This window comes from Cibotium barometz, chromosome 10, assembly GCF_041138505.1.
Source record: "Cibotium barometz isolate CiBa-2024 chromosome 10, ASM4113850v1, whole genome shotgun sequence".
Classification (NCBI taxonomy): Eukaryota; Viridiplantae; Streptophyta; class Polypodiopsida; order Cyatheales; family Cibotiaceae; genus Cibotium; species Cibotium barometz.
The window spans coordinates 37,759,769-37,783,112 of NC_141055.1; the positions used below are offsets into that span (position 1 = coordinate 37,759,769).

The 23,344-nt window shown below is 45.0% G+C and overlaps 1 protein-coding gene across 1 annotated transcript in view; it reads left to right on the forward strand.

Moving 5' to 3' along the window:
* The first annotated feature begins 2,408 nt into the window (after nucleotides 1–2,408).
* MSH7 (MUTS homolog 7) overlaps nucleotides 2,409–23,344 on the forward strand; it is an 86,921-nt gene continuing 65,985 nt past the window's right edge. Inside the window, exons 1-3 of the mRNA XM_086804071.1 lie at nucleotides 2,409–2,878; nucleotides 4,183–4,543; nucleotides 4,642–4,737. Of these exons, the coding sequence (XP_086660197.1) occupies nucleotides 2,517–2,878; nucleotides 4,183–4,543; nucleotides 4,642–4,737 (819 nt within the window). The 5' untranslated portion in view covers nucleotides 2,409–2,516. The remainder of the gene's footprint in view (nucleotides 2,879–4,182; nucleotides 4,544–4,641; nucleotides 4,738–23,344) is intronic.

The following is a 23,344-nucleotide window of genomic DNA, read 5'->3' on the forward strand; positions in this document are numbered from 1 at the left end:
TCCAAAGAGGAGACTCATGGTTGCTTCAGCGTACGTCCTTGTTGACATTTCCAATGCCCAATGACTTCAAGAGATGATGCTGGTTTGGCTTGCCAAAACGCAGCTTTCGTGTCATGACTCCTCTTGAGGGATCTGTGGTGGCGGCAGTCCACAATCTAGGTGCAATGAAGAAGTTAGCTCGTCCGATATATATTTTATGTGGACATTTCCAGTTGTTGCACTTGGCTATGCTCTTTTAGAAAGGGTCATGTGTTTTTTTTTTTTTTTGTAGGGTCGTCAAGGAATGATGGTAAATTTTCAAAGCGGACAGTACAAGGTTATACTGTTTCGATGCCTATATGTCCAAGACTGTCTGCTGAGAAGAGAGCAAAGATGCAAAATTTTTTTGTGACTGTGGGAGTTAGAAGTGGTGATATAGACCTGCCTTTTTAGGAGCCACTCGAAGAATTTGTCTGTGATGAATGCATGAAAGGTTTATTTTCTCTTGAAAAAGGCGACCCATTGAATCATTTGCATTTCCAAATGGTAGTGAGGCTCATGGCTCCTTCTCTTATATCGGTTGGCAAAATGATAAAGCAATATATGGGTTGGCATATCGAGAAACCTCCTGGCGGTTTGGTTATGTGTCGTGGTTTGAAACAAGTTCGTATGCACACTTTCTAAGGTATGTTAGGGTATTTCATGAAAGATTTGCATAAGCCCCATTTAGATTCTTCATGCATAATATCACAATTGAGGAGCTTACCGAGGGTCGTCAAGTTTATGCTTTGTATGGACAAACAGATTTCAAAAACAAGGTGTGCTTGACAGCGTTGAACCTTTTTGATCGATGTTATGTGTATATGGACAACTACATTGTCAATAAGTTGGGTGTAGATCTTGATTCTACTTTACTAAAGATGTTACAAATAGGAAAATATTATCTCGCTATTTCATGGGTCATTCCAAAAGTTGGATAGGGCATGAACATAAAGCATGCAAATGCGATTTGGGAAGTGATGAGAATGCCAGAGTTGATAGAGGCTTCTGACTTGGATGATGTTTTCTTCTCTGATGTTCCAGCACTTAGGTATTATTCACACTTTCATGGGGACACAGAGGGGTGCCGGACCCAAGACCGACATCACCATGCTTCTACTCTCTCGATTGTGGAAGACCTGGCTGTTCGGCAATTCCCATAGTCCATGTAGAGTGGCTCCCAAAGATATTAGCTTTTGTTAAGTTTTAAATAGTGAACTCTGGAATTTGTTCTTCTCGTATAGGTGTAAAGGTTAGGAAGCTTTACAAAGTGTTTATGTGACTTTTCTTGTGTATGGAACAGACGAGGAAGATGTTATGTGATGTATGGTTTGGTTTGCTAAATAGAACATGCAGTTTGTCCTCATCTTGTAATGTACAGTCTGCTTTCTTCAATGCAGTATACACTTTGTGGTTGGGGTTTTTAAAAACTGATCTTGTGTATATGGTGACCGATTGATGATATTTTAGTCTAATTTTTTTTGGTTCGTCTTGCATATTTCGGTGCTATTTACGCATTCAGACATTGAGGTGGTTGTGGAGGGTGCTTGCTCTAAGGTGAATTAATAAAATAAATTCACGTATGATGAAGTTTTTCGATATGGCACCAAAATGTTTTTTGCATTTCCATTAAATATATCATGTGAGGTTTTCAAGAATAAAAATGTTTTTCTAAGGTTTCATTTTAGTATGTAATGATTAGTGCTTGAAAAAGTAAATAAAATGATGACCCCATATCCTCTCAATAATAAAATATAGTTTGAAAAAATAAATAAAATGATGACCCCATATCCTCTCAATAAATAAAATGATGACTCCCCATATAGTGTCTATTTGCATACATTCACCCATATGCTTTCTATTTGCAATCCTATCTATTTAAGGTAATAAAATAATGACCCCCATATAGTTTCTATTTGCATGCATTCACCCATATCCTTTTTATTTTAGGTCCACAATTCCCTATAAAAAGCCTCAAAGGGCTCCCTTAACTAGTAGAGAGAGAGAGAGAGAGAGAGAGAGAGAGAGAGAGAGAGAGGGGTTAGGGATAACTCATCTTCTAAGGTTGTATTAATTAATACCACATCAGTTACATTTAATTAATACATATCAAACAATTTATCTTAATATACATATCAGTGATATTTAATTAATACATATCAAATAATTTGTCAAATATACACATCGAATAATTTGTGAATAGTAATAGATACGCATGATGATGAAGTTTTTCTGTATTTGTGTGAATAGAATAGATACGCAAAATTAGAGTTCCACATACACTCAAAATTATTATCAATGAAAACAAAACTCTTTATTGAAATAGTAACTTTCTAAAAAATATTGAAAATTAAGTATATCTAAAAAACTAGCCAAAATTGTGGCTATTTAACGATTAAAATGACATAGGTTCCCGCCACTTGCAGTCTGTGCATTTTCTGCGTCGTGTATATCTGGCACATGGTAGAGCCTGAAGTTTAGTTCTCCTGGCCCGAAACATGCAGCAACGGCAGCAGTCCCTCCTCTCCTTCTTCCAAAACGGCGCAAAAACTTCAAATTCAAAGCACAAGGATCTTCCTGGACATGGCGAAGAGGAGGTCCTGCACGCTCAGATGATGTCGCAGCGCAAGGAGAATTTCCGGAACAACTTTGAAGCGTTGAAAAGCAAGCTTTTGCGGCCACAGCAGGAACCCCCGTCAGAAAACAGCCACCTTTCTATCGGCAGACGAGCACCGTGGAAGAATGGAAATAGTAATGGCGTCACATTTCTCAATGTGGCTCCGCCTGACATCGAAGCCGCTAAGAAATCCATGCAAGAATCCATGGATGCAGCTGAAATGCTGGTCGATGGGGATGAAAGGTACAAGCTTTGAGGACCTTATGAAAGGAATGTATGTATTTTGTCTGCAAACCTTGTCAGTACAATCTTTAAAAAAGTAGTGGACCTTGACAGTATGGCCTTTGAACAGTATTGCACCTATGACAGTATGCACTTAGCATATTGGACCTCGACAGTATGGCCTTTAAAGAGTATTGCACCATAGCAGTATTGGACCTCGACAGTATGGCCTTTAAACAGTATGGCACCTATGACAGTATGACCTTAGCAGTATTGGACCTCGACGGTATGGCCTTCGAACAGTATTGCACCTTTGACAGTATGGCCTTACTATGGCTTTTGAACATTATTGGACCTTGACACAAGAAGGCATTTCCCTCTGCTTTTGGAGACCCTCCATAGCAAGCCTATAAATTCTCGACTTGGCTGGTGGGTCCTGGAACAACATTGGACCTTGACACTTGGAACGATATTAGATCTTGGCAGTATGCCCTTTGAACAGTATTAGATCATGGCAGTATGGCCTCTCAATAGTAATATACCTTGAGATGTCTTAGACCTTAATAGTGTGACCTTTGAACTGTATTTTGAGTTTACAATGAAAGCGTTATTGAGCTTTCACTCCTAAGCATTGACATTATGTTCCTTAGCATATGATAATTACAACGGCTTTCCTGTTAACGGGAGCTCTTATTCTCTCCAATGATAGCATAGCCTTATGATGAGAACTTTACTGAACAGGATCCTTAGCATTGACAGAATGTTCTTTGAGTATGTTTTTACCATGGAGGCATTGTTGTGAATAGGGTGCTCTAATCATATACCTTGATAGTATGGCCTTTTGAGCATGAATGATTCTTGAACAGTATGTGTCATTCCTAGATCTTGACATTTGGCTTTTGAGTTCATCATGAAAGCTTTATTGAACAGGAACCTTTATCCCTAAATCTTTACAAACAGCTTTTGAGTGAAAGTTTACTTAACAGGGAATTATGCTGTTTGAGTATGTTTATCATGAAAGTTCTCTTGAACAGTATGCTTCATTGCTCTATTTTAAAAGTGTGGACGTTTGACTTAAGTTCTAGCACTTAAATTCGTTCTATTAGTTTGATTTAAACATGAAAGCTCTGCTAAAGACTGTGCTTCAGGCATTAGCCCCATCTCTTTTTGGGCAGAGCACTTAAAACCCCTAAATGTTGCCACCATGGCCTTATACATGCCTTCCATGAAATTTTGTTTTTTTGGAACAGGGTGCCTGAGCCCTAACATTGTGTCTTCACACGTATGTTATTGTACCATAATTTTTGATAGTTTGGCTTTTACAGGATGTGTTCCTTCGTTCCATCACATCCACTTGATTCATCGATACCTGGTATCAAACGGATTCGGGAGGATCATGATAGCTACTTGACAGATGAGTCTCGCCTTCTCAAGCGCAAAAAACTTATGGAAGCTCTTGGAGAAGGAGAAGAACAGAAGGGCTTGTGGGAACAAGCAAAAGCAAAGTTTGAATGGCTGAGTCCTTCCAAAGTCCGAGACAGCAAGGGAAGGAAACCAGGGGATCCATTCTACGACAAGAGAACCTTGCAGATGCCATTGGATGTGCTGAACAAGATGTCAGCATCTCAAAAACAGTACTGGGGGACAAAATGCCAATATATGGACACCGTTCTCTTTTTCAAAGTGGTAAGAAGCTTTCCATGAACTGCTCCATTAAGCCTTGCTGAAGGAGCCTAATCTTCTAAGGTATTGAAGACATCTCCTGCTTCATCATACACTTGCAGGGGAAATTTTATGAGCTTTATGAGCTTGATGCTGAAGTAGGACATAAGGAGCTTAACTGGAAAATGACTGTTAGTGGTGTTGGCAAATGTAGACAGGTATTTTTTTTCTGTGCATGCCTCAATCTTTTGGCTGGATGTAGGACTGGAAAATGAAAAGGAACACAGAAAAGAGTACTAAATTTGAGATTACTTATGACCAAGTTTCCCTCTTGGTTTTGGTGTGAGAAAGATTGTACTCAGTGGAATTGTGGCACCTGTACTTTCTTTTCTCGGTATCTTTCAGCATGCAATACTGTTTTTTTTCCCATTTGTGAATAAGGACTGTTTAAGAAACTGAAATGCTAGGGAATTCAGTCCACATGGTTTGGTTTATGAGGAATCAATTTAGAGTTGCAGCTTGTTGAAAGGCCTTGCTCACATCCTTTTAATTTTTTTTTTTTGGTTTCGTTTTTGTTTTGCTTAAAGCTCACTGTATCACATGGGCATTGGTTAGGTATCTTAAACCGTCCAGGATTGTTGTGTGCAATTGCTCATTTCAATGTGATTGGGAGTCAACTTCTTCATCTTTTGAGTGCAATGGTTATTGTGGGCATCTGCATGCACTGTCTGCTAAAGAGATCAATTATATCCGGAAATGAGAGGTTTGTTTAAGCAAGAAGCATTGCTAAGTTTGATATAGGTAAGGAAGGAATACAGTTCACTCGAAGAATTGGGCATGTGGGAGGTTTATTACCTGTAGAAGATGTGAGGGCAAAAGGACGAAAGGACCAAATGTACGAGAGATCAGAGCAAAACAACAGAGCATGAAATATGTGAGTGAGTCTATATATAATGGTGAATGAACATATGTACAAGAGCCCTCTGATGTGCGGTAACTCTGAGTAGAAAGACCAGTATAGAAGCAGAGATGACGTCGGAGCTGAAGCACGGTTGATGACGAAGGCTCGCGTCGATGTGAGGCAAAGGCATCACGTGAGGTGGTTGGTGTCGAAGGCTCGCGTCGGTGGAAGTAGAGGCACCCCGAGGTGTTAGTGGCAGCGGAAGATGAGGTGATGCAGGCTTTGGTGACAAGGGTGCTGTTGTACCTGAGGCGGTAGATGAAGAGCAGAGAGGGCTGCTATCCCGAGTGGTGGTGGTGGTGGTGCAAGCTCTGATGACGAGGGTGCTGCAAGAGCTGAAGGGTGCAGGCTTTGGTGACAAGGGTGTTGCGTACCTGAATGGTGCAAGCTCTGGTGACAAGGGTGCTATGTACATGAGGGGTGGTGAGGAGCAGAGAGGGTTGCCATCCTGAGTGGTGCAAGCTATGGTGACATGGGTGCTGCGTACCTGAGATGGTAAGGAGCAGAGAGGGCTGCCGTCCCAAGTGGTGCAAGCTCTGGTGACACGGGTGTTGCGTACCTGAGATGGTAAGGAGCAGAGACGGCTGTCGTCCTGAGTGGTGCAAGCTCTGGTGACATGGGTGGTGCGTACCTGAATTGGCAAGGAGCAGAGAGGGCTGCCGTCCTGAGTGGTGCAAGCTCTAGTGACATGGGTGCTGCGTACCTGAAGTGGTAAGAGGAGTAGAGAGGGCTGCCGTCCCAAGTGGTGCAAGCTCTGGTGACATGGGTGCTGCGTACCTGAAGTGGTTAGAGGAGTAGAGAGGGCTGCCATCCGGAGTGGTGCAAGCTTTGGTGACACGGGTGCTGCATACCTGAAGTGATGTCGATGGTGAAGATAAGCAATGAGTGGGCTGCCGTCCCGATGGTGTGATGTAGCAGAGAGTGGGCTGCTGTCCCGATGGTGAGAGCTGAGGCAAAAACGCTGAAGTGTTGTATGTATAGCAGAGGAGGCTGCTGTCCCATGAGCCGTGATAAAACGCTGATATGCTGATGTAAGCGCTGATGTAAATGCTGATGATGTGCTGGTGTATGCTGATGTAAAACGCTGATAATGCGCTGATGTAAGCTGATGTAACACGCTTATGAATGCTGAAGTAAAACACTGATTAAGCTGATGTAAAACGCTGATGAATGCTGAAGTAAAACGCTGATGTATGCTGATGTAAAATGCTGATATGTAAGTAGAGAGGGCTGCTGTCCCACTGTGTGGCCTGTAGCAAAGAGTGGGCTGCTGTCCCATGATGTGGCCATAAGAGAAAACGCTGATGTGCTGTCCTGACTGGCGAGGGTGATGAAGCTTTGTGACGTAGAGCCCGCAACAGCAGGAGCAGCAACAGATGGTGTGGTACCGGATATGATCAATGATGTGGTACCTTGAGTGAAGTGATGAGGCAAGGCTATATATACCAAGGGGGAGTGCTGGTTGGTCAGCCTAAAGGTTGTAGGTCAGCAGCCAAGACAAAAAACCCCAAAAAAGACCAAAAATACCCAGAAAATTCCCCTTTTTAGGGCTGGAAAAATACTGTTTTCACACAGAAGAGGCTTTATTGTGTGGCACTAGGCTGGGTATTTATACCCCTTATACATGCTGGTCGGCTTGTTCATGATTTCCTCCACGACCTGGTCCAGCAAAAAAGTACTATTTTAATCATCGTTCACACTGCTAACATGCTGGCCACCTTGTGCATGTGCTGGGCAGCCCTGCGCAGTCTGTATGGGCAGCCTCCATACATGGCCGCCTGGCTGGGGCAAGGCCCTTGGGCTGGCCGATAGCCTGCCCAACCCATTCTAGGGCTGGTGGGCAAAGCTTGGGGCCCTCCTCGCCCCTTGGGGTGGCTCAAAAGCCTGGCCCAGGCCCATTGCAAGAGATGACTCTCTTTTCTAGGGTAGCCCTAAGGGCTAGCCCCTTTCTACATGCAACCTACATGCTTCTAGACGGATGCATGATATCTGGTTACAAACCAAATACAGAGGACACCTGACATCATTCCAGAGAGAGACTCACACTATGGAGTGGCATTGTTTCATGTGCAGGACAATGCACACCTGACCTCGGATGGGTAGAGTGGAACGTTGGCTGACTCGTCCTGGACTGGGCTCACGTGGGACCAATTTCCACTCCGGATCTTGCATCTTCTTGTTCAGATATGTCTATGTGGCATCCAAGTGTGGGATGCATGTAACATTTGCACATGGATCCCATAGCTTGTCACCCATCCTACCTCTGTCGGAATATGCAGCGGAGAGATGAAGACAAAATCTGAAAACTCAAGAGCAAGTGCACTGCAAAAAAACACAGTAATAGAGAAGGAGAGAGAGAGGCGTATGACTCTACTATATACACAAGAAAACCCGGAATACCCAATACAAAGTGTGGGGGGTGATGGGGCCATTTTATATGGCCCCATCAGCCAGTCAGCCTGCTCAAAAGACAGCCGACAGGACCATAAATGTCCACGACCTGCTCAGTCCTCTAGTCGGTCAGCTACTCAAAGTCGGTCAGCACTCGGGACAAGTCGGGGACCAGTAGAATCAGTCGGCCAGTGTCTGGACCAGCCAAGAGCTATAGGACAGCCTCCCACACGTGGTAAAAATAGGGAAAAATATGGAGAGTGGGGAAAAATGAGAAAACACCTAAATCGGGCGGGCACACCCACAACAGAGGCCCTGGTGTAAATATACAGATAGGAGATGACTGCTAACACCCCCTCTCAGCTCCTGGATGTGGAACAAACCCCAGGGAGATGGAGTGCCGCCGAAGCAATACCTGAGATAGAGACTTCGTGAAGAGGTCCACCGCACTGTCCTGTGTCGAACAGAACTCTAGCAAGATGTCATCAGCAAAACGATCTTTTTACGAACAAAATGCCTCTGGATGACTGTGGGTTCCACCAGTGGAAACCCAATCCTGCCAAGTAACCTCTGCAACCTCACCACCTCGAAAGCAGCACCACAAGCAGTCCGATACTTTGCCTTTGTCCACGACAAGGCTGAAACCGGCCTCTGGTAGAAACCAAAGTGCGGTAGACTAGCAGTCACCCTTCCACTTGTAGTCCAAATATAAAAACAAATTTAATTGGAGCTAGAGTGCCCCAAATCTGAAATGAAACCGACACCTGTTGGCCCCAAAGCTTGGCGTCCCTTTCGGTATTTCTTTATTCAAATTCAAAAAGATGTAAAGCTGAGTACAACAAAAGGAGCCAGGAGAATACACCTGTATGCCCAATCTGGCAGCCCACAAGACCTCTTAGCACAGAGGATTCACACACAGATCTGTGTCCCACAAAAGCAACACTCTGTGTTTCCCTCTGATCAGCCAAGACCATTCAGCAGGGCAGCCTTGAGCACACATCTGGCATATCCCATGTACATGGTTTCACAATTCAGCACAAACATACATCCACTGTCCAATCTCTGTTTCCACCCTTTCAATCTGCCATACCCCTCCTCTCACAAGGGGCCAGATAACACAACTCTGCAGCAGACATAAGCCAATGGAAAGAAAGAAAGATGGACAAGTTCAAAGCTTACCAAATCAGCACGTGGTTCTACACTCGTGAGGCCAATCGTACCAGTTTGTACTTGCAAGAAACTGTCTGTACTTGCCTCCCTGCAACCACTTGACTGATGCACCAACTAAACTCTGGTAAAGCACTGCCTGCAACTGCTACAGCAAGAGATGCACCACCTGCAGTCTGTTCAAGACTGAACAGACTGCAACTGCTACAGCAGGAGATGCACCACTTGCAGTCTGTTCAGGAATGAACAGACTGAACAGTATGGAAGGCCGGTACCTGTCCGTACTGTTCAGGACAGCACGGAAGGCCGGCACCTGTTCGTACAGGTCAGCGTACTGTACCTGTCCGTACTATCTTTGCGCCTCCAGCTGATTCCACCTGTACCTGCTGGACAGAACAGTACTTGACAGCCTGCACCTGTTCGTACAGGTCTGCGCTGTCTGTGTTAGCTTGTACATGTCCGTACAGGTGTCTGTGCTGTCCTGTCAGCTGCGCTTGTACCAGCAGCACAACTTGCAGCATGTACTGTACCCGCCTTCAGCTTCTGTCAGCGCCGCTTGAACTTGCAGCAGTCCGTACACATGTACTTGCTGTCGTACAGCTCTGTACGGCCTATCTAAACAGCTTGCTCTTCTCACACACAGCAGCAAAACAGTCGACAGTCTTCTTCTCTTCTCTACGCACGAAGCTTGCTTGCAGGTAATTTGCATGCCTCCCAAAAAGCAAGAGAGAGAGAGAGAGAGAGAGAGAGAGAGAGAGAGAGAGAGAGAGAGAGAGAGAGAGAGAGAGAGAGAGAGAGAGAGAGAGAGAGAGAGAGAGAGAGAGAGAGAGAGAGAGAGAGAGAGAGAGACGTGTAACTCCAAAAGTGGAGTTCTCTCTCTCCAAAAATATCCAAAGGCTCAAACTTTAATGTTTATTAAAGTTTCTAGGGACCACTTGGGCCTAGGGGCCACCCATGAATAAAACATTAAATTTCATTAATGTTCTGGTCCCCCTTCACACCTGAAGATGTCCACACATCATTTCCTTTGTCCGGGCACCCCAAATGTGAATCATTTAGTATTTATTTTGCTCTGCAACCACCATGCCCACACTTGTGCTGTTCCATTTTCACAGGGTCATGACATACCCCCCTCTTGAAAAATGGCAAGCGTCCTCGATTGCATTTTGGTGATACAGCAAAATATCTAAAGTGAAATATACAATATGGCAAGATCAGCGTCCCAATCTCTCTAAGCCATGCACATGTAACATCATTCACTGCAAACCAATGGCGTAGTAGTAGTCCAAGTTGTATACCACTGTGAACCATACACAACCACAACATCCAATGTGACTAGTACACATATATCATAGAAGTCCCATAAACAGATGTACTGTCAGCCATCAGTATCTTCGGGTGAGACAAAAACTGCACCAAGCGACCTCTAGATGTCATCTGAGCCTGTCTGTATCAAGGGAGTGGAGATGCTACCCCCCTCTTGAGCATCAGGCAATGCTCCAGACCCATGCTCTGTTGAACCTGAATGAGCCAAAACAAGAGTCGGCTCCAACTCAAAGGCATCGAGATAAAGCTGCAAGGTGAATATGTTAAGTCACCTTCCTCCATCCACTTCGCATCCATCGGTGAATAGTTCTTGAACTTCACAAGATAGCGACGGGAAACTTTACCTCGTACCGTTCTTTCCTTATGTGCCAGTATCTGCTCTGGAATAAGAACCTCATCAAGTTCCTCAACTTCCAGCTGAGCCTCATCTGATACATCCTCAGGCACATCCCCACGGAAAGGTCTAAGGAGACTCACGTGAAATGCATTGTGAATCCTCCAGTGATCTGGTAGCTTCAAACGATAGGCCACCTCACCAATCTTTTCTAATACCTGAAAAGGTCCATATTAACGCATGCTCAACTTAGGGAATAAGCGCTCTTTACCCTTCATCTTCTTGAGTCTAGCCTTTTCAAATCGCAAAAGAACCCAATCACCCAATGCAAACTCTAATGCACGTCTGTGACGGTCTGCTGCTTTCTTTTGCTTTTGCTGAGTTTTCTGGAGTGCCAACTTAACTCTCCGATAAGCTTCATCCATGGTTTCCACATACTGATCAGCCTCAAAGATCTTATCCTTTGTGTGCAAAATGGGTGGTACCTTCTTCCCTCCTTCCACAATCTCAAAAGGCGCCTTGCTCGTCGAGGTATGGACATGCAAACTCCACCAAAGGAAGATACTTTTCCCATTGTTGCTTGTGCTATGACACATAACACTTAAGAAGATCCAACACTGTAGAGTTAGCCTCTTCCGATTGACCATCTGTTTGTGGATGAAATGAAGATGAAAACTTGAGAGTTGTACCCATGTTGTCAAACAACCCTCTCCAGAACAAACTCGTCATCCGTGGATCACGGTCACTAATGATAGATGTAGGCAAGCCATGATACTTGAAGATGTTTGCCATGAACAACTTCACCATATGATCAACTTTGATCGTCTTACGCACGGGAATAAAATGAGCCTGCTTACTGAACTTGCATATGATAGTCCAAATGCCATCATTGCCCGTTTGTGTCCGTGGAAGATCAAATATAAAATCCATGGCAATGCTCTCCCAAGGTCTATCTGGAATAGGTAAAGGCTGTAGTAACCCTGGTGTCTTTTGACGGTCAAATTTTACCTTCTGACATACGATGCATTGCTTGACAAAGGCATCAACATCTCTTCTCAAGGTTGGCCAATAAAAGAAAGTCTCCATTGCTTTTACCGTGGCGTCAATACCTCTATGACCTGCATACGGTGGAGCATGACTTTCAATCGTAACCTTGAGTCGCAATGGCCTGGAAACACACAGTCTGCCATGCATCAATAAAAACCCATCTCTGAGAGTATAGTGCTCATGCCGCTGACCCTCAGATATCTGATCATACAACCTTTCAAAGTCCTCATCATGGGCATACTGCTCTTTCATTTCATCAAGCTCATGATGATAAGCAAGTGAAACTGCTGAGACCTGTGGCTTGCGTGACAAAGCATCTGCCACAACATTCTTTTTGTCTTCCACATGCACAATCTGGAAGTGAAACATAGACAAAAAGTTTGCCCATCGCATATGCTTTTCTGAAAGCTTAGTTTGCGTGAGGAAATAACGCAAGGTCTGATGATCTGTCTGCACAGTGAAATCAGCCCCAAGCAAATAGTGTTTCCATGTAGAAAGAGCATGAATTACAGCCAACATCTCTTTCTCATAAACCTGTAAATGCTTCTCGGCATCTTGCAATATTCTACTCTCATAGGCTATCACATGTCCTTCCTGCATGAGAACTGCCCCAATGCTACTTCCACATGCATCACATTGGACAACAAAAGCCTTTCGGAGGACCGGTAATACCAATACTGGATCCGAAGTAAGCTTTTCTTTAAGCTTTTTGAAGGCTGTAATTTTCTGATCAGCCCATCTAAACGGAGTTTCCTTCTTTGTCAAGGCATGAAGGGGCGAAGCAATTTTAGCAAAATACCGTATGTACCGCCTGTAGGAACACAATCCCAAAAAGCTGCGTACATCATGCACAGTCCTCAAATCTGGCCAATTAAGAATTGCTTCCACCTTCGATGGATCCATACGGACTCCATGCTTAGACACAATATGTCCCAAGAAATGTATCTCTTGCAAGAAAAACTCACTCTTCTTGCCATTAAATAACCAGCCTATGGTTCCTGAGTTCTGCAAATACAATGGCCAAATGCCTTCTATGCTCCTCCTCAGTGTGTGAATACACAATCATATCATCAAAGAATGTGCCCACAAACGCTCTATGAGGCCGGAAAATCCTGTCCATCATTCTGTTAAATGTGGCAGGTGCATTTGTCAAACCAAAGGGCATAACCAAAAACTCATACAACCCAAACGTGGTTCGAAATGCTGTCTTATGCACATCCTCGGGTCTAATACGTATCTGATGATACCCGCTTTTCAAGTCAATACGACTAAAGACTGTGGAGCCCTGTAAGCGGTCCAAAATGTCATCAATCCTCGGAATGGGGAATCGATTCTTGATGGTATGCTTGTTCAGCGCCGTGTAGTCAATACACATGCGCCAAGAACCATCCTTCTTTTGCACTAAGAATACAGGTGAGCAAAAGGGTGATGAGCTAGGCTGTATCAACCCTTTATTCAACAGCTCCTGTACCTGACTCATAATTTCTTCTTGTTGGGCTGCACTAACACGGTACGGCGGTCTATTTGGTGGAGTACTACTAGGAATTAGATCAATGGCATGATCTTCTGGCCTCTCCGGAGGAAGTTCCCCTGGCAATGACTCGGAAAAATAATCTTGGAACCCACATAAGAAATCAGTCCTGTCCTTATCTAACATAGACAAATTAGACTTAGACTTATCATCTTGTGCATCCTTTACATAAATCAAGTATGCGAAAAGATGCTTTTTCATTACTGATGAAATTGCCGAAGCTTATACAATAGGAACAGATTCCCCTTTAAGTTTTACATCCAAAACATGTTCTTTTCCTCTATGAGTCAAAGTGATCTTCCTATTGTATGTATCCACCACCGCATGTACTCTGTGGCACCATGGCATTCCCAACAAAACATCACATCCATCAAGTGGCATGATGAAAAACTCTTCGCTGTCCACATAACCCTGCAAATGAAGCCTGAGCTTCCCAATGATAGGAGTAACGGGTTCTGCATACCCTGGACAAGCCATGTTAGCCTCATATAACGGCCCCATCTCCTCTGCACGAATCCCCAATCGGCCAGTCAAATTTGGTGAAATGAAGTTGGCTCTAGCACCTGTATCAAAGAATATCAAGGCATTTTGATCTCTCACTTTGTCCCATGCCCTGCACAACTCAGACTCTTCACCACCCGGCTGTTCCCCAACAAGATCAGGAACTAACCCTGCAGAAGGTTTTGGTTTCTTTGACTTGGGCTCCCCTTTATTGTCAGAGTCCTTTTCGGACTTTCTCTTGGGACAATTAAAAGACATATGTCCCTCTTCTGTACAATAAAAACATTTCCGAGCATCCCTCAAAGCATGTCTCTCCTCAGAAGTTCTCTTGGGCATTGGCAACTTCTTATACCGCGTCTCTGTAGACCCTTTTGCATCACGCGAATCATGCCCAGACTTCAGATTTCTTGCTCGAGTTCTTACTGCCTTTAAATCCAGATGAGACTCCAGTGAGTAACGCATTAGCTGTCATAGCATTCTCTATCATCAGTGACATGTTTGTTACTCGAGTCTTGATGCAATAGTCACGCACTTCCTTGGGCAGCCCACAACAATACTTCTCCACCTGCTCAGACAAAGGCACCGCACGGTAAGAAGTAACTGGGAGTAAAGCTTCCCAAAACTTCTTGTTATAATCTTCCAGATTTTCACATTTTGATGCATCCAACTTGTGCCATGCTGTCATTACATCCACCTCAAAAGTAGATGCGAGCCATACGGAAGAGAACACTTGTTTAAATTACACCCAAGTAGTTGGTGCTATGCCCTGCAGAAGAAGAGTAGACCATCACTGCAATGCATTGCCTTTGAGAAAAGTCGCAGCTTTTCTCACCTTTGAGGACTCCGTGTAATTACCACCAGAAAAAGCAGCAGCAAACTGCTGTAAAAAGGTAAGTGCCTCTAACTTATCTTTGGCCCCACTGAATGTATCAAATTTCACAGCACCTCCCCCTTCCTTATAATCCTTCGCCTTACCCATAGGCGTTAGATTATCGTAAGGAAGTGGCTTCACAAGATTGCTACCCCCAGCATTCATGCCCATCATAGGGTCAGCATTACCAATTCCCACACCTGGCATGCCATACATTCCAGCCATGTTTCCAAACATACCATTATGCATACCGGGCTGCATGCCCCCATACATATTTGCTTGCATTCCGGGTTGCATGCCCCCAAACATGTTTCCTTGCATTCCGGACTGCATACCACCATACATATTCCCCTGCATACCAGGCTGAAAATTAGCTCCAAAAGTCCTTGGCATACCCATGCCTCCCTGAGGATAACCCCCAGTCATGGATTGGAACATAGAGCCACCACCAAAATAACCTGGATGCATAGTCTGCTGAGGAATAGATGGCTGTCCAAAGAAGGAACTCTGAGAGTTAGCACCAAAAGCATGTTGCATGTTCGGAAACTGTCCAAAAGATGGATCTTGTGGGAAGGCAGCACTATGACCCTGAGGAAGGTTCTTAGAACGCACCTTCTTCTTCTTCTTTTCAGGCTGTGTACGGGGTCTCATAAATTCAGCAAACTTCTCACTTTGTGTGAGCTGCATAAACACATCCATAACACCAGCCAAACGATTTTTAAACTGAGCATCATCTTCCTCTTTACTAGGCATATCTTCTGGCTGTGTTACATCCTCATATTGCTCATCATCTGCAGCCTGTTCTCCTGCAAGAATATCCTCAGATTCATTTCTTTCAGTTGAGGTCTCTTGCTCTTCCTCTTCATGATAAAAATATTCGTCTTCTGTATCAGACGTGCTGCTGAATTTTTCAGCGATGACTTTCCTCGAGTCAACCACGAGCTCACCCCCTTAAGAAAGTTGATGATGGGTCCCGGCGACGGAACCTTGAAACCGGCCTCTGGTAGAAACCAAAGTGCGGTAGACTAGCAGTCACCCTTCCACTTGTAGTCCAAATATAAAAACAAATTTAATTGGAGCTAGAGTGCCCCAAATCTGAAATGAAACCGACACCTGTTGGCCCCAAAGCTTTGCGCCCCTTTAGGTATTTCTTTATTCAAATTCAAAAAGATGTAAAGCTGAGTACAACAAAACCAGCTAGGAGAATACACCTGTATGTCCAATCTGGCAGCGCACAAGACCTCTTAGCACAGGATTCACACACAGATCTGTGTCCCACAAAAGCAACACTCTGTGTTTCCCTCTGATCAGTCAAGACCATTCAGCAGGGCAGCCTTGAGCACACATCTGGCATATCCCATGTACATGGTTTCACAATTCAGCACAAACATACATCCACTGTCCAATCTCTGTTTCCACCCTTTCAATCTGCCATACCCCTCCTCTCACAAGGGGCCAGATAAGACAACTCTGCAGCAGACATAAGCCAATGGAAAGAAAGAAAGATGGACAAGTTCAAAGCTTACCAAATCAGCACGTGGTTCTGCACTCGTGAGGCCAATCGTACCAGTTTGTACTTGCAAGAAACTGTTTGTACTTGCCTCCCTGCAACCACTTGACTGATGCACCAACTAAACTCTGGTAAAGCACTGCCTGCAACTGCTACAGCAAGAGATGCACCACCTGCAGTCTGTTCAAGAGTGAACAGACTGTAGTCTGTTCAGGACAGTACGGAAGCCGGTACCTATCCGTACAGGTCAGCGTACTGTACCTGTCCGTACTCTCTCTGCGCTTGCAGTTGATTCCACTTGTACCTGTTGGACAGCCTGCACCTGTTCGTACAGGTCTGCGATGTCTGTGTTAGCCTGTACCTGTCCGTACAGGTGTCTGTGCTGTCCTGTCAGCTGCGCCTGTACCAGCAGCACAACTTGCAGCAGGTATTGTACCCGCCTTCAGCTTTTGTCAGCGCCGCCTGAACCTGCAGCAGTTCGTACACCTGTACTTGATGTCGTACAGCTCTGTACGGCCTGTCTAAACAGCTTGCTCTTCTCACACACAGCAGCAAAACAGTCGACAATCTTCTTCTCTTCTCTACGCATGAAGCTTGCTTGCACGTAATTTGCACGCCTCCCAAAAAGCAAGAGAGAGAAAGAGAGAGAAACGTGTAACTCCAAAAGTGGAGTTCTCTCTCTCCAAAAATATCCAAAGGCCCAAACTTTAATGTTTATTAAAGTTTCTAGGGACCACTTGGGCCTAGGGGCCACCCATGAATAAAACATTAAATTTCATTAATGTTCTGGTCCCCCTTGACACTTGAAGATGTCCACACATCATTCCCTTTGTCCGGGCACCCCAAATGTGAATCATTTAATATTTATTTTGCTCAACAACCACCATGCCCACACTTGTGCTGTTCCATTTTCACAGGGTCATGACAAGGCAATAGATGGCTGCCTTTTACTGCTCCATAAAATTGCTCCTGAGCCAAGGGAAAAACTGTAGCCTGATGTTGTCAAGGTCCTCGTGTCTGGCTCTCCTCCCCAATCTGAGTCACTCCATCCGTGGAGTCAGACTCCATCCATCAATTCCCCTCCAGTTCAAAAGAGTCCAAGATCCTTCGCAGTTGCAGAAACCACAAGATACGCAATCGTGCCTCCCAAAGAGTCCTCTGCAAACATGAGCTCAACAGCCTCATCGGGAAGCTCCTGTCCAATCTAGTGTGCATCAACCAAATCAATGAACCATTTTGCTTTCGAGTCAAAGAGGCATCATACTGCTCACAAGGATCAACACCTATTACGGTGGGATGCCAAGTCCTGGAAACTTGTTGAAGACCACTCAAGGCCTTCGGAAACCTGTAACCAACCCCCTCTGACTCCGGAACCACAAAGCCTGGAGAATGTGCAACATCCATCTCCTTTTGCAAGTAATCAATTGTCACTTGCCTGGCCTTCCAATAGGTCCCCGTGGAAAGAGGTTCCTCAACTACATGAATTTCTTTGTCGCGAATGCTACGAGACATCAGAGCATTAGTTACTTGTAAAGTTTCCTCTGACTGACAAACACAAGAACTACCAACATCTGTACTGGAAAGTTCTTGCCAACTGCCGCCATCATTTGGCAAGCCATCCACCATCTGGTCCTGGAAAGCTTGCATCTGCAGCGTATCCACACTTAAGTGGCCATTACCAGAGTGCCACTCATCACAAAACTAAGGACCTAGGAGAGAGAGTGGTGAAAGTTTGTAAACTCCATTCTCCACTCCGCCTTCCCAAACTACTTGGCTTGTTGCCTTATTCCGGAGAGCAACAAAATGCTCATCAAAGTCCACCCGTACGCCAGTCTTGTAAACCTGATGCACTGACAACAGGTGATGAAAACCAAGTGATGGAACATACAACACCTGGGAGGAAGGCTTCCCTCCTTTTCCATCGGGAACTATCTCGAGCCTGCCCTCACTGTGAACTGGGATAGTGGATGTATCCCCAGTAAGAATGTGACCAGAATACCTGCAGAGATCCTGTAGATCTGAACGGGAAGGAGTCATGTGCCTGGAAGCACCACTGTCTAGAATTTATTCCTGAGTATCCGTAGCGGAGAGTCCTCCAACCTCCTCCCTGCACGAAGAAAATGAAACACCGGTGTCCATAACCTCCATGTGCACAAAAGCTGGAGTCTTCACGGTTGCTGCTGAGGATTCGGCACCCTTCTCGGTGCTCCGCTTGGGACCCGGCCTCCAATAGTGGCCTTTCTCGCCACAATCATTACAGGTCCTTTGTGCCTTGAGTTTATCGCGGTCTGAGTCGGACATCTTCTCAGAAGACTTCTCTGATGAAGCTTTCCCTTTGCCCTTGTTGGTACGGCCTTTCGACCGTTGGCCAGTTAAGGCCTCCGAACCTCCGCCCTGTGGAGGGTTCAAGAATCTTTCCTCTTGGTCCAAGACCATGGGCACAAGCTCCTCCCATGTGATGGTGCTGAGCCTGCCACTGGTAATCAAAGAAGAGTAAAATGTTGAGTACTGAGAGGGCAAATGCGACAGCAACGTGATGGCCATATCCTCCGATGATATCTCTTTCCTAGCCTGGAGAACTTCCTGCTAAAGAGCCTGCAGCTTATGTGCTCCCGCATCGTTGACGACTTTGCAGGATTCATCACCCGCATCTCTGTCATATGCTTGATATGATTGATTACCTTCGGTGTGTAGTTGAGGAAAATGAAAGAACGGACCTTGGCGTTGACACAATCCCACAACTGTGCCTTTGCCTCACGTTCCTTCTGAATCGAGGGTAACTCCCCTTCCTCTAACTCCGGCCGTGGAACCCCAACAACAATGAAATCAACAAGGTCGTAAGACTCCAACACAGATTCCATCATTACCTTCCATATGCCGTAGTTGTTCCCGTCCAACTGACGGTCCACTGGCAACATGGGGAGTGTCGGGATCTTCACGTGCCTCTCAGCCATCTCAAGTAAATCTGCCATTGCGGGGGTGTAATTGAAAAGGGTGGGTGGGTGGGAAAAAAGAACAACTTAAACCTGCAAGTGGCTGTCTAGCAAATCAGCCCGCCTTCCTCTTGCTTCTCCTCTTCCCGAACGGTCCAAAACAGTCCACCAATCAGCAACAAAACAGCCCCCCTCTTGCTCACACAGTTCCCAAGATTTATCAAGAGCCTAGAGCTTTGATACCATGTCAGAATATGCAGCGGAGATGAAGAAAAAATCTGAAAACTCAAGAGCAAGTGCACTGCAAAAAAACACAGCAATAGAGAAGGTGAGAGAGAGGCGTATAAGTCTACTATATACACAAGAAAACCCGGAATACCCAATACAAAGTGTGGGGGGCCATGGGGCCATTTTATATGGCCCCATCAGCCAGTCAGCCTGCTCAAAAGACAACCGACAGGACCATAAATGTCCACGACCTGCTCAGTCCTCCAGTCGGCCAGCTACTCAGAGTCGGCCAGCACGCAAGACACGGCCAACAGAATCAGTCGGCTAGTGTCTGGACCAGCCAAGAGCCACAGGACAACTTCCCACACCTGGTAAAAATAGGGAAAAATATGGAGAGTGGGAAAAAATGAGAAAACACCTAAATCGGGGGCACACCCACAATAGAGGCCCTGTTGTCAATATACAGACAGGAGATGACTGCTGACAACCTCATCTTCAAAAAGTCTTTGTTTGAAAGCTTTCCTCCTTCTTGGACCAATAACAACATTGTCTGTGTTCATAAAGCAAGAGATTCCATGGACCCCAATAACGACGAACTCTCATGATTGACAATTCCTTACCCAATATTTAGATTCGCCCTTCTAGGCAAGTGATTAATCACATCATCCGTGTGGACCTGGCTTGCCTTCACATGAGCCAAACATGGGTGTTGCCGCCCGAGCTTCCCACAAAGCTAGTTTTACAGAGAGCACTTCTTCACAGAGGATGGTTTTATAGTCTTTTGAAGACGTTAATATAACTCTCTCTCTCTCTCTCTCTCTCTCTCTCTCTCTCTCTCTCTTTATGATGAGATTCCATGGACACATTGTACACCTATTGTCTCATAGACCCCTTGGGTCTTTTGCAAGACGTTGATATAATATCTTCTCCTCCTCCTCCTCCTCCTCCTTCTCCGGAAAAGAGACTTCTATTAAGTATGAAAAAAATATAAAAGAGGGAGATTATTTCAAAGCAAACAAGGTGGAAATCTCAACCAATCCGGTTCCTCGCGTTGCCAACAAATTTTTTTTTTTCCATAGTTTAGTATTCATCATGGATATATTGTGCCACCTTTTTGTTCTAATATGACATAGATCTTTGGGTCTTTTGAAGGGTGCGAGTGGAGATTGTGCCAAGAAAAGTATACCTTGGAGTCGCATTTACAAGCTTGGTGTCCAATAGTATGACTATTGTTGCCAGTAAAACAGATTATCAGAGCATGCCTTTTTCACCCATTTGGAGAGAGTGCTTCCAAGCACATTTTAAAGAACCCTGCACTAAGTGTTGGCTCTTGACACCTTCGTGTACCCAACAGCTATGTATGGAGCAACCGTTTGGGGACCACAATTTAGGGAGGATGTGGAGTATTGAGAGGCTTCACGTGCTGATGTTGTCATGCATGATCAGGAGTAAGTCATCTGTGCCCCATGACATAATACGTGTACGGAGTTTGGGGTAGCCCCATTGGTCACAGATGCTCTCTTCCAAACCATTACTTACACTGAACATGTTTACTTCCTAGATAGAGACTGTCTCCCTCGGTTAGCACTAGTCTTCTATGCAACTGATTATGAGAGGGAAAGGGAGCGGGAGAGACAAGCCAAACCGCACTCCATCTCGCAGAGAGGACAACCACCACCCTATATTGAGAGGCTTCACGTGTTGATGTTGTCATGCATGATCAAGAGTAATTCGTCGGTGCTCCATGACATAATACCAGTGGAGTTTGGGATAGTTCCACTGGTCACACAGATGGGCTCTTCCAAACCATTACTTACATTCGGCATGTAAACTTCCCAGATAGAGACCGTTTTCCTCGGCTAGCACTCCAGTCTTCTATGCAGCTGTATCAGCAGAGAGAGTGGCATGTTGAGATATCGAGCTCATCTAGTGAGGCGGTGGACACTGATGACCCGCCTGGGGGATAGGCCCCACACTTACACCACTGGCATGGTTGGTGAGATCATGGGTGATATGCGGCCAGTGGGATGACAGGCTGTGTGACAGCCATTCTAGAGACTGGCGTAGTTATAGCGCCAGCTCATTTAGTTGGGTTCACACTATAGAGAACCCTAGTATGTATTTGGTTGAGTACCTTTTCATATGTGTGCTCTTAAATTCAACTACTCTTCCCTATTTGTGTTGGCGACTACATCCTTGTCGAGAGCTCTACGGGAGGCACCGGCAAACGATCTCTGATTGAGGAGCTTTCTTCGCGGGAGTAAAGCTATAGGGCAACTATTCTGTCCTATCAGACACAGAATTTCTCGGGCCGAAAACGCGTTTCGGACGCGTTACGACCTCCGTTTTTCAGAAAGCAGGCAATTTCGAGCACTGCGGGTAAGTCATCAATTCTCTGCAGAACTCTGTTTTAAGAACTGCAGGAAGATAGATTGGTTGTGCAGACACTGTGTGTGCTACAAGGAGGCCAACAGTTGCCATTGGGTGTATGTATGCACATTGAGGTCACTGGTTGTGACATTTGAGTGTACTACAGTACCGCTGCAGAAAATACAGCAGTTTGTGCATGACAAACCAGAGTGCTGTTTCTGGTAAATTTGTGTCTGGCAAGATGTCAAATGATGGCATAAACCAGATTGTCGCTGAGAAGCTTGATAAGAACAACTTCCATGCTTGGAGGTTCAGGTTGATAAATTTCCTGATGGGAAAGTATTATTGGGACTATATAGAAGGTGAGCATGAAGAGGCACCGGAGATACCGGACATCAATCCGACTGCTGCAGATGTGAAAGAGTTCAAGGATTGGAACCAAGGAGCCAGAAAAGTTATGTATTGGCTCTCTATCAGTATACAGAACACCATGATTGGGCACATTCAGGATGCCAAGTCTCCCAAGGAGGCGTGCGACACCTTGGTAAAACTCTATGAAACGAATAGCAAGGCACGAACGATACAGTTGAAGAATGAACTTCATACTGTGGAGAAAAAGAGTATGTCTGTGAATGACTATGCATTGAAGATAAAGGGTATTGTGGAATCCCTTGCATCTATTGGCGTTTCAGTAGATGATGATGATAAGGTGGAAGTCTATCTACGTGGTCTCGGGCCACAATACAAGGCGTTCAAGACGTCTATTCAGACTCGGAAAAACATTCCCAATTTCACAGATTTGGTGTCTATGTTGATTATAGACGAGAAGAGCTTGGGTGAAGATCAACAGTCTTCACAAAACAAAAACAATTCAGAGCAACAGGCCTTCTACACAAGTTCAGGAAGAGGACGCGGTCAAGGAGGTTGTGAACGCGGTCAAGGAGGTGGCCGAACAGGTAATCAGAATTATGGCCAGTAGTAGCAGCAGCAGCAGCAACAGTCCCAGAATTCACAACAACAACAACAACACGCAGGTGGAAGAGGCCAATTCAGAGGCAGGGGGAGTCAAAGAGGTCGTGGAAATTGACAAAGGCGTATAATGATACACGTGGATGCTTTTATTGTGGTAAGCCTGGACATATGCAGGCAGATTGTTATAAGAAGCAGGCTGACATGCTGTCGTTAATGCCATGTATGAAAATGTTGAAGCAGCACATAAAGATGATATAAGGTACGTTGATTCAGGTGCTTCGAACCACATGACAAGTCATGGGGAGTGGTTCAAGGAGATGAAAAACCTTGAAAGACCAAGTTTTGTGGAAACAGGGGATGACACTGCTCATCCAATTGCCCATGTTGGAGATGTGCCATTGTCTATGCAGGATGGCAAAGTGAAGTATCTTGCAGATGTACTTCATGTTCCGAACATAACAAAGAATCTGGTTTCAGTTAGCCAGATGATTGAGCAGGGTTTGCAGGTTCGGTTTAAGCCTGATGGTTGTTATTTTGAAGACTTTAAAGACAAGTGCAGGTTGGTTGCAAAAGGCAACAGAGTGGGCAGAATGTTTACGTTGAATGTAAACATGCCTGAAGTGAGTGCTGCGATGTTTGCAAATGGTTCAGGAATTGTTGCAGACACAGACATTTGGCATAAG